The 12,909-nt window shown below is 40.6% G+C and overlaps 1 protein-coding gene across 1 annotated transcript in view; it reads right to left on the bottom strand.

Annotated features, from left to right (window-relative positions):
• sdk2b (sidekick cell adhesion molecule 2b) overlaps positions 1-12,909 on the bottom strand; it is a 276,995-nt gene that overhangs the window by 71,513 nt on the left and 192,573 nt on the right. The window contains 1 exon segment of the mRNA XM_062442366.1: positions 4,234-4,393. Within this exon segment, the coding sequence (XP_062298350.1) occupies positions 4,234-4,393 (160 nt within the window).

Here is a 12,909-nt window from a genome sequence, read left to right on the forward strand (position 1 = left end):
GAGTTGGAACCAGTAAACATTCAGAAAAACAATCAGTAAAAAGAACAATAGAATTAGACCCAGTCTAGTTTCAAGTTAAGTTTGGAACTAATTGAAAATAAATGGTCTAAAACTCAATCATTTGCATCACATCATCGGAATATTTGTTCATGTGTGGAGTCTGCACACACAGAAAACACACTGTCATCCACCAATACTTTGCCCCCTGCTTTTCCTTCATCTCCATCTAGTTAGCAAGCTGAGCCTGTCATCTCCTTCCTCCAGACATGTAATAATATTGTATTGAACTTGTGTTAATTTGTTCAGAGCCACCATGAAATTATATCAGTTACAAAAAATATGGATGTTGTGTTAGTTCACATATGAGTGGATTAAACTGAAGTAGACAGAATGAACAAAGATGATCAGAGAGAGAGAGTGTGAGAAGAGGAGCGGGAAGATTGAGTGAGGTCTTTTAGGAATTATATGACAGCAACTTAATGTATATACTCTATTACCTTGAGTAGAAATAATATGTTTTTGTAGACAATACAAATGTATTACAGAGTGATTTCTGAGCATACTGCCACATTTTGCAGAGACAAATCATTACTGGAGAGACTAAAGTGACACTCTATTATACTAGCCGTCAAAATGTTAATCTCATTTTCTATGTTCTTTTTTTTCTTTCTTGATCGTGGAAAGCAGCGCTGACCAAGAAAGCTCTTCTTTTGTTGTGAATGTATTGTAAGGAAAACTCATTTTCGCTCCTCAAATATTGACAACAACAAGGGACAGTTAGTACATTGAGATGAAAAGTCAATTAGAATGAACTTGAGTTGCTGTGGCTGTCATGTCTTCTCCATCATGCTGTTTCATTTCCTTGTGTGACGGATGTTGATAAGATTACCTCTGCTTTCTTTTTTTTCTGTCTGTCTGTCTCATTTCTGTATGAAAATTGTGGAAAAGTTTGTATTCCCTACAGGAAACAGAGGCCACACTCCACCAAGCCAGCCAAGAACCAACTGACAAACAAAAAAGACTCTTGAGGTTAATTAATAATTAACTCTCTTAATTAACTTTCTAGGTTAATTGGCAGCTTAAAGACTGGTGGTGTGCCAGGTAATCGCCCCTGAGGTTTTAGTCATGCGACAGGAGGCTGTGACGTTTTGCCGTGTGTATTTGTAGACCAATTGATCTACTAAAGCACTGTGTGCGAGACTATTCATTAACTGATAGGTTCAACTATTTTAATTTTACTGGAAGTAATCTTTGATCTTAATTAAGTTTGCACTTTAATTTGGAGACAAATCTTTTAAATGATTATTTGGATACAAATAAAGGAGGATGCAGGCAAAACAGTGTGAATAAATGTGTCTGAGGCTAGTTGGCATTGAGATGGGGATGTTGCTGTTATTTGAAAACTGTCAATGCTGAGCCTGTTTTCTCCCAAATGTGGCACTCCACACAGTAGATCACTAAAAATGTGCCACTCTCTTCCCTTCCAGCACTCTCTCACACCTACATGTTGAATAGTAATGCCAACACACACACACACACACACACACACACACACACACACACACACACACACACACACACACACACACACACACACACACACACACACACCTTGCAGTATTGATCGGTTGCCAGAGGACACAAGGTCAAGTCGCATGGTGTCAATATTTAAAGCAGCACTCAGCACTAGGGACCTCTACCATAACCTCATTAATATGGGGGTCTGCTCTGCTCAAATACAGTCCTAGCACAGAGAAAACCTGACTCGGGAACTGAGGAAGACTGCATACCCACATATAAATAAGAACATAAGACACTCACACACACACACACACACACACTCACAAACAAATTCCCTTTCACATGAACACGGTTGCAAAAACACAAGGAATGAATGAATAGATTAACAACACATAAGAAATGCTGCCCTTGCCCTTAAAACTAGCATTTGTGTGATGTGTTTCCTATTGAAACAGGATGTTACTACAGTTTACAACATGACTGATCATTCTGAGATGTAAATCAGTGGGATGTTAGTAGAGTAGAGAAAAGGTGGTTCATTTTTTGGCATTTTCTACCTGTGCAAAATGGTTTTCACTATTAAGGGGTAGAACGTTTTTTTTGGTGGGGGTTTTCCCTTATCAGAATCAAGGGTACAAGGATAGAGGATGTTGCACAGATCATAAAGTCCCTGAGGCAAACGTGTGATATAAGGCTTTAATGAATTAAAAAATGACTTGACTGGAAAGATTTCCAGTTATATCCCAAAAATTGCCCAGGTAGGCAATTCTAAAAAATATTTAATGTCAAAAATGTTCCATTACAGTGAACCTCCAGTGGCTGCATAACCAATAACAACTACATTAATATGTTTTATTAGATGCAGTTATTCTCCTACATTCATTATGCAGTGGCACACGGCTGCTGCAAAATTATGAGCTTTGCTGCAAACATTTCATACGATCATTGATCTTCTAATGAGTTTCACTTGTACACCTTGCAAGAACAATGACACCCTAGTTCTGTTTGTGTGCTGGAGAGCCCTATCCAAGAAGCACCTAGCTAGTTGGCATCATGAGCGCATCTCACAAGCCTACAGGCAGGCCTGTAAAAGGACCACTGCGGTCTAAATGCATTCCACACATGGTGTAGTAGGAGTGTCAAGGACGTGCACGGCAACGTCTTGGTCTACACCTTGTCAGTTTGGACATGACAAGCTCTTTTTAAAAGTCTGCACTTGCAGGACTGACTCAGGACTTGTGAATGTCAGCTGTGGTACACCTGACACCCCCCATGGGAAATGAACGGCAGCATTCTCCCATGAGCCAAGATGACTTCAGGGTATGCAGGTTGTCTGTTGTATGATTTGTAACCCTACAAGGTTAGGGGTTGACTAACCTATAGCTGGGCTCAGTGATGCAGTCTGGAGACAGGACAGGTCGCATTCATCAGGCTTAGCATACTGTAACCAAAAAGTCCAGTAGAGGACGGATCCTGTGCGAGATAGAACGAAGGTAACAATATTGTAACCCTGGTTCCATAAACATAGGCAGGGCTCGCTACCTAGGCGAGATGCTACCTTCTATACTGTGTGAGGCACACGTAATCTGTAGGTGCATCTTGATTAGCCAGCTACAAACATACACATTTCAGTGGGTGAGTGTGTGTGTTCAATTGGAGGAAAGTATTACCCAAAGAGTCCAATTGACGGCTCTGCCACTGCTCATAGAACTGGGGTTATAATATCATATGCTTTGTTTTTTTCCCTACCCTGTGTTTGGGTCCGGCCTTTATTTGTGCATGTGAACCACCCCAGCCACTATCCTGCCTTTAACTAACTACTGTCTTTTATTTGAGGAAACACAGTACATACCCTTACTCATACATACAGGATCCCACACAGCTTTCTGCAAGACTACTTATTTAATCACCCATACTATCCTTCAATCACTCCACCCAATAACACAGTCAGACCTGAGGCTCCAAAGGGCAGTGGTATTATCTCAAGTATGGTCCATTCTGATCAATTGTTCTAGCATGAGTGTGTCACTTCTGCCCTTCCTACCCCACTGTTCCCATTCTGGTCTTATCTGTCTCCAGAGATAGTCACGAGAAAGGCACAGCTCTATCAACACAGCGGATGTTGCTTGCACATTCACCCACTGTTGTTTTCACATACTCTCTAGTTCTCACATATGGACACAGCAGTTCAGCTAAGATCAGAAAAGTGTGTGTCAATGAGCTTTCTTTCAGTCCTCTAGTGCTTCATTTACACTGCTGCCTGCGCACACACATACACACAGAAACATTCGGTGCAGACACACTTCACTCTGAGATAAGAGCAATGTTTGCCACATGATTAGGATCTTTCAGTTACCATTAAAGACGGTTTATCTCCTGCCCTAACCCTCATTCACGCCTTTTGCTTGTTCGCTGCATCTCCAGAGAGAGTGATGGAGGTCACAGAGCCACAGAGGAGGACGGAAGAGGCAGGAGCCAAAAAAAAATAAAGAAAGAAAAAAGCAAAACAGCTAGCTATTTCTTTATTTGGTGGGCTATTCCATTGTCAAACAAGACCAAATAATACAGATATTATTATTATTTATTCTGGCTATGATAAAGCCAAAGCACTGAGTTTTTTAGCTAGGTGTTTAGCTAGTTTAGTCTAGGTTTGTAGTTACTAAAAATCGCTCATATTTAGCGTACACTCTCTTTTTTTCAGTTTGTTCTCACCTGTACTCAAGTGAAAAGCGGGTCAACTCCGTGTTGTTGTGGATCCATTTGAACTCCAGTGGCCAGCTCCCCTCGGCCATACAGGTCAGCACCAGCCTGTTGCGCTCCAGATGGAGCTGGCTGCGCACCGGCTCTGTCTTGAAGTAGGGAGGAACGTCATCTGTAAAGTACAAAGAACAGAGTTTGGAATTAAGGATTTGCTTTTTACCTGCTGCTAAACCAAGCGAACCTAAAATACCTCAAAAGCACCCAAAGAAAGAACAGTTCTTAGTGTAAATCTCACACATATCCATGAGTCTGGAGACACTAATGTGCACATGTAAATAAGCTTAAGGAATAATAGAGAAAGAAAAGTATTACATTTGATCTTAACTTTAATCTGATCAAGTTGAAAAACATTTGAATGGGAAGACTTGAGCAGGAAGGTAACCGTCTATGTATCTGTAACAGATTGTGGATGGTCAGATGTTTGGGTCTCACCTAAGACAAAGTAAACTTTATTGTATGTGATAATCACTGGCATGTAAACAACAAGCTTCCATACTCCAGATGGAAAACCCTATCTGAAGGTCTCGCTTTTGGAGCCACTTAATCTCACGTGAGGCATCGTTGCCTCTGTCTGGTGATCTCGACTTGCTGTGGGAACATCAGAGATGGCTTGCTAACAGTGAGAGGGAGTATAGGCATGAAGTCATGACGGATTGGTTCATGCATCTCCTGCTCTGTGTGTTTGTGTGTCAGCAAATCATTGGCACAGCGCACCACTTTCCCCAAGCTAGACAGAGTAGACAGGAGAAGAGTAAAGCCTAGGAGGAGGCATGAAATCCTTTCATCATTCGTTCGCCTCCACTCCGTTTCGCTGTCTTTCGCCCTTTCTGTGTTTCTTGAACACGCTCTGTTGAGTGTGAAGGAATAGATTGAGGAAGACCAGTGAGAACCTCTCCACAGGGTGATGCACATATTGAACGCGTCAACAGACACACATATTTTTATATCTCAATCAAGAAGCCTCACACACACAAACTGTCAAGGTCCCTAGAGATTCTAATATCTCAACCTTGATAAATGACACAAAAATGGAGAGCTTACTTGATGATCATTGTAAATATAGAACACATTAATTGGATGGTTGGATAATATAATTATCAAATTGACTGATAATCAGGCATTGAAATTAAACTGTCAAAATGATCTATAGTGGTGATATTTTGTTCTTCTATTTTGGCTCAGCAAATCCAATAGAGGTAGACAGATAAGAGTGAAGGAATGAGGAAGAAAATTGGGGATGAAAGTAAGTGGGAGAGGGAGTGAGAGACCAATGATGATTTACAAGCTTTTCACTTTCATTCAAATTCAAATTTACTACTAAAGCTTCTAAAAAGTATGCTTGATTTAACAAGCAGATTTATCTGTGTTTACTTACACTATAACTGCTGCACAAGGAATATTTTTACCACGTTTCCAGTTCTAAAGGTTCTCTTTCAAAAACATTTGTAGTCAAACATTTGTCCGTTTTTATGCTGTTGTAATAGTTAGACTGTCTTGATATAAATGAGTTAACAAAATATTAGAAACAACCTATTAGTGTAATGCAATACAGTTCAACAGCAGCACTAACTCCAACCTCCAAAATGGTCCTAAAGTTGAATCAACTCTCTAAAACAGTTTCAATAAAAACTGCAACATTATAACCTTATTGGAGGCAGGATTTATTGCAGGACTGTTGTATTAGACTGCATTAGATGTACCTAATAAACTGGGAACTGATTGTGGACTGGAAAGTTATAAAAGAGGCAGAAGATTACTAATGTTTTTCCAAATTAAAATGTAATGTTGAGGACTGATGTCAAATTAATGAGTAATAATATGTTTGTCCCACACAAACATGAAATTCAAGGTGATAAAACACATAATTAAAACAATATAAAACAATATAACAGATCTCAATAAGTCAATAATGAATATTCATGAACTCCAGACCGACTGATGTATATTTATAATGTGTACTTTGGTCTGATTTCTGACTTCCGACAAGTTGAGCGTGGCGCCAGCATGCAGGTCGGCTGGCAAGAATAAATATTTATAACAAACAGAGAGAAGACAGAGGAGACTCAATAAAGTACCACCCAGTATTGATCTGTCAGATTCGATGCACATACCTAGTATTTTCAAGTTCGAAACTGTGCCCCTTACCATCCTGACTGCGCTGTGCTGTTCTGTTAAAATCTGATCCCTTAAGCTAGTCAAACATGAAGAAACCCTCCGCACAGCAGAGGCATAAAAAGCAGAGCCAAAACACAGACACAGCTAATCAGAAAGTCACACTGTGGAGTAAAGCCTCTGTCAGAGGCAAAGAAAGACTGCAAAATGAGCCAGAAGAAAAAATAGGAAAACTTGGGTTATATTAAACTTAGGTTATTTAAAAGCTATGTAAAAGAAACTGAGTGAAATGATATATGAGAGAGCAAAAAAGGCAGACAGAGAGTTTAACAGATGCAAAATAGAGATAAAATGTAAAATAGACTCTGATGTGTCTTTAGAGTTGGAGTGCCTGGGCATTTCCCAAAGAAGTGTGGGTTAATGCTATGCCTGGCATAGAGAAAGATATGCTGCAAAATGAGGGAGATTGAGATGTGCAATAGTGATTTGAGAAGGCCGAGACTAATTGTTCCCTGGCGATGTGCGCTTTGCTTTTATCTACGATGGGGAGATAAAAGAGAATGAGGATGGAGGCAAAAAAAAGGGAGGGAGGGAGTGGAAAGAGAGGAAAGGTAGAGACAGCAATGCAGCAAGAGAGATAGAGAGAGGGGGTATGCAAACAAGATGCAAGCATGCATACGGTATTACCCGCACACAGATACTCAGTCAACCACAGGAAGGTGTGAGGCCAAAGAAAACATTGATCACTGATGAGTATCTCCAGTAGTCACTCTCATTAGGAAGTCCATGAGAGCTCATCAGTGATATCAGACTGTGGAATCAGCAGCAGCAGTGGAAGAAAAACACTCTGAGTACATGTGCTTAAACAATGGCTATGAGTGGCAACTAATCATTATTTTCATTCATAATTAATCTGTCAATTATTTTTCCAGTAATATATTGATGGCTCATTCTATTAAAAGTAAGGAAGTTTTAAAATGTCCATCACAAGTCCCTATTGCCCAAGGTGACTAACTCACATTGCTTATTTTCTCAAACCAAACCCCACATACTGGATATTAAATGCACAAATCTGAGTAAAGTGTCTTTACTTGATCAGTTACATAAATGATTGTTAGATTATCAAACTTAATCAATTAATATTACTATACGAATAATAATACAATTAAAGTTGAACTATTCAAAGTCCTATATCTAGCCTACTACATGCTACCTACCAAGCATCAAAAGTCAGACAGGAAAAAGCTAGCAACTATCTATCTGGCTCTTCAGATGCTAAATGCTCCACTATGTTCATCAGTTAGTCACTAACTGTGCCTGTTTTTCCATTTGGTGCTGAGCAGGTAGAGCACAGTTGGATTTATAGAACGTTTAGCCTGAAAACACCTGTGACACTATGAGAGTGGTGAGAACCAAAAGAGTGAAGTTGCTGCAGAAAAATACCTTTAATAGCCCATTTAAGTTATAGTACAAAGTGCCTCACATCAGGGGAGAAGTACACAATTTGAAGTGCACAAATTATATGGTAAATGCATGTGTAACATGTAATAGAAGCTTTTGTGAATTACAGAGAAAAGCACTTCAGCACTTGTGACTGTCAGGGGAAATGATGGCTCTATACTGCTCTGTACTGATAATTGGGAGTTTTATCACCTGTAGACACACCGGCCTTTGAGATTTGACCATCACATAACCAATACACTTTAGCAGGTTCTGTAAACTGCAAATAACAATTGATAAATGAAGCTTGGGTAACATACTGTATCCTCTGTGTTGCGACACCTGACATTAAATGCAGAGGCACACCCACAGTGATTAATGACTTCGTCTGCGCTCCCAGTGAACGTGAACACGCCTACAAATGCATCCACAGACAGACCAAACCCAACCCGACTCGAGATTCCACTATGTGGCTGTGTGATTCCTGTGCAATACAAAGCAATTATTGTGTGATAGGGGCCTCTCATTTGCATACAGTATAGCTCATGCTAGAGGATGCTCCCTGGGGCCAAGGCCCAGGTCGACTCAAAGCTGGAGCATGTGCGTCTCTGTGTGAGTGTGTGTGTGCGTGCAGTATGTGCAGGTTAGTGTGTCAGACGGATGCTCACAAGCCAGTCTGCAGCACACAGTCAATTAAATCAGCTCTCTCATTAATGAGAACAGTGCCAAGTACAAATGCCTGCCCTGGGGTGAGAATTCATAATTGAGAAGAACTTCAAGAATTCATTTCTTAAAATAACAAGAGCAATAGTCGGGGACATTTCTACTATTTCCTTCCAAATACTCTGCTTAGAAAGGTCAAAACAACCCTTTAAATTCCTCTTACCATTATCAGTCTTCAGACTCTAATGTCACACAGCACTGATTGACTATAATGGAAGTACTTCACAAAAACAAGGACACACATGGTTTAGTTAAACAGACTTCCGGCGGCTCTGGAGGCTAAAGAAACAAACAGCAGGAGTAGGATTTCACTCCTTTTTCTAGTTCTTCACTCGAAATTGACACTTTTCAAATACATCTAAATTATGAGAATGGAGAACATGAACAATCTTAGCAGACGGCCATCTGTGGGCATTTACAGTATGAACAATCTGATGTCATCACGAAGAAGAAATAGAGGTAGCATTGCAAACTAAGCATTCAGAGCAGGCTGAAGTCCACGATTTTGACTTTCAAGGAGCATTTTTACAAATACTGACCTCAAATTTAGGAGATTAGACCGTTTAACCGCGTAGATGTGCTGAATTAATCTCGCCACTTAATCACTTCTTTGACCTGACAATTTTTGGGAAATTTCCCCATATAATTCATGAAAACGCATCGCATCTTTTCAATGAATGCTCCTGAGGTCTGATGTGTCTGAGAGCTCGACAGCTTTACAGATTTCACGTTTTCTTAGTGCAAACCCCACGGTTTTCAGAGTGTTCACTGATAAGTCAGGCAGTCAAAGCACACACAGGCAACTTTCCAGTTCCCAGAAGGCTGTGGTGCTGCGGTGGCAGCCATGAGTGGCAACCTCCCTCCTAGCTCAATCCTCAGGGGCCCTTTGCTCCCGGACACAGCATACATATTTCAGGTGCAGCCTGGGGGCCCCACACATACAGACAAACAGACACACACACACACACACAGATGTATACTCGTAGCTTTTACATTTGCGTATCAAAAATATATTCGCTGTTGCTGATAGACACATTACAGTATACAGTGATTGCAAAAGTGTAATGAATGTGTACCTGGGTGTAAATGAGTGCTAATATATGCGTGTATGTTTTTGTGGCATTGTGTGATTTGTTTATGTCTACATAATATGTGTGCGCATGTTTGTTTGTGTCATTCCTTGATGGCAGGTGTCTGTATGAGTGTGTTTGTGATGCTGATGAGGATGGAAGTTTGCTGGTGGTCTAACTGAGCTGCTAATGGCCCCGCTGGGTGTGAAAATCTGTTCTACTGTCTGTCTTTATTTAGCACACTGGTCTGGTCCTCTTGCTGTGTGTGTGTGTGTGTGTGTGTGTGTGTGTGTGTGTGTGTGTGTGTGTGTGTGTGTGTGTGTGTGTGTGTGCGTGTGCGTGCATGTGCAGGATGGGAATGGAGGCGCTCCAAAATGTGCCAGTTTATGTATGTCAGCACGGTACGGTACATTTTCTGTGTAAGTATGTGTGTGGAGTACTTTGGCAGATGTTGTGTACGTGTACGTGTATATGTGTGTGTGTGTTTGTCTGTTTGTTTGTGTGTATGTGTGTGTGGTTGCTGCTGACTGATATTTTACTCATCCCTAAGAGACATTCAAACTAAGGCCAGCTGCTGATTTCCACTAGCCTTCGTCCATACGAAGACAGACATACTGTATGTGGCACACGAATTACACTGAGCCAATCAGCTGTTCACTATTCTGTTCACACACACAGAAACGCACACACAAGTGCACACACACACACACATACATAATACATACATACACACATACATACACGTAAAGTATATGCGTACTACACATCTTGCTTAGGTACACCGCTTTTGGCCTGTGTCCAGCATATTACCGTAGGTCCTTTTTGCTCCATTCATGGCTCAGTGACACCTCCTCCTCCTCCTCTTCCTCCTCCTCCTCTTCTTTTCTGCCTGTAGCACTGCATTTCCCATGAGCCCAGGCTACCGGCCACTAATCTCTACCATTGCTGGTCTGCATGAGTTTTATTCAGCTGGCAGGCTTCCAAAGCTGCAGGTTCAAAGACCGCTGCACTGTCCAAAAGACTGTCTCTCAGTGGGTAGGGGAGGTTGACCCGGCCAAGGTTACAAGTTAATTAGTCTTTTTTATTTATTTATTTATTTATTCATTTTTGTGTGTTTATTTCTTGGTATAACATTTGATCTGCATTCAGCTTGCAATACATTTCACACCCTCATCCAGCATACAGTACATTTGGTATTGCTTTAGAGTTTACGTGTTGATTCTAATCATTCTAAGATGGTGGTCCCCAACCAACCGGACCCCCCCCGAGATCACAGATACATATAAGGGGTCAGATTCTTCCATTTCTGTAATCTTGAATCTTCTGTAAATACGAGATGCTCTCACCTCTTTAGGGCATGTAAGACTCTGAAAAGGCCAAATCACTCTTTGGTTGCAGCAACATGTAAAGGGACAAGGCATTGTAAATATAATTGTTTTGTTAAAAAAAGAAAGAAAGTGAAAGTGTTAGAAACCACTGGTCTGAGATATCAAGTTCTAGAAAAATATGCGTTAAGTCAATTTGAACAGCAAACAACTACGTACATGAGCTTGAAATATGATTAAAATCTGAATCTTCAAAATTTTGAAAACTCTAACCACTCACATTTGTGTCCTATCCTCTATGCTCATCTCCTTTGGTGTACAGATAAGACAGCGATGTCTTGGCTGCGATCAATCAGAGCGGCTCAAACATTAAAAGTGTCTACCTCTTTAAACAGCCTGGGCAAAAAGGGATGGCAGCCATAAATCTATAAGCTAACCTTTAGCCATGACAAGCTAAGCTCTCAGCTTGCATGCTTACCTTTATCACTTAGCCCACAGCAATCCTTCCCTCACCTCCAATAATGACTTGCAAAGCTAGACTAAGCAGCTAATGTTGTGAAACAGAGCTACACAAAGAAAAACATGTTTTAATACACAGGTCTGGGAAAGATTATATACTAAAAAAATGAAAGAGAAATGTGATTTAATGTATGCCAACACATGATTTTCCATTCCTTTTACTTTTGTGTAATTGCCTGTTTCCTCCACATGCAAATTTTTACTGTTTGTGTGTTTAGGGATATGTATTTGTGTGTCTGTGTGTATGTGTGTGAGAGAGCTCAGGAGAAGGCTGGTTTAATTTCCCACAAGATCCAGAAAGAAAAATCTCCTTAGTGGTGGAGTGTGGAGCACAGTACACTGAGCATATTATGCTATTATGTTTATGGAGGCAAATCAATTCCTGTATTATGGGACACAATAAAGCAGAGAAGCATCTCATGTGTCAGGATCATATGGCTAAAAATCCGGCATGAAATATTGCTGCAGATAACCTTCACCATGCTTCACTGAGGTCTTTGTGCACTGAAACAGGCAAGATTTAAGCTCACATCTTTTGTCCAAAATTCAATGTATTGTAAGATTTTAAACTAATTTATGTCCAAAAAGACATTTTTCCATCACATAAAGACTTGATGAAATGTTAAGTGGTAATAGCATGTGAGGAACACACAGGGTTACTTAGGTTATAAAAGATTTTTAGACTTTTGTTCAGACAACGCTGTGTGAGGAAGTAAGTGCAGAGGAACTAAATGTACAGCCTTAAAGTACAGTCAACACACACACACACACACACACACACACACACACACACACACACACACACACACACACACACACACACACACACACACACACACACACACACACACACACACACACAACTATACAAGACAGTACGCTCCAGTGACCTGACTAACCCACAGCTTAGGGCTCGGGTGTGTCTGCAGTCCACCCCTGGCCTGCTGAAAAATTAACGCCATGGAACAATGTTCTTCGGCACTCAATAATGTATGGGCACGTTACAGCGGGGGAATCATAGACAGAGAAAGAGAAAAAAGGAGTGTAACCTTCCTATTGCTCACTTCCTCTGTAGACTCCAGCAGCTTGAAAGTAAACTGACATACATGTGAGCAGACAAACACAAAAAGACACACAAAATGTGGTCTTACACACACTGGCACATACAGGTGTTGTCAGGTAAACTTCTTAACCACCCATGTGTATACTACAGTTTGTGAAGTTAGTGGTTCATGTGTGAATGAACTGAATACAGTGCGGCTCATGTGATAATGACGTGTTAAGCACAAAAATGTACACTCTTATACTATATAACTAATATTTGAGGTAAATGGCTTGCAGGCATTCCATTTAAAGTTTGAATGGAAAAGGTATGAAGACTACACATCCAGCAATTCAATCTGGTAAACAACTGCTGAAGTGGTTTTGATAGGGTGCCA

Source organism: Scomber scombrus, chromosome 21, assembly GCF_963691925.1.
Source record: "Scomber scombrus chromosome 21, fScoSco1.1, whole genome shotgun sequence".
Taxonomy (NCBI): Eukaryota; Metazoa; Chordata; class Actinopteri; order Scombriformes; family Scombridae; genus Scomber; species Scomber scombrus.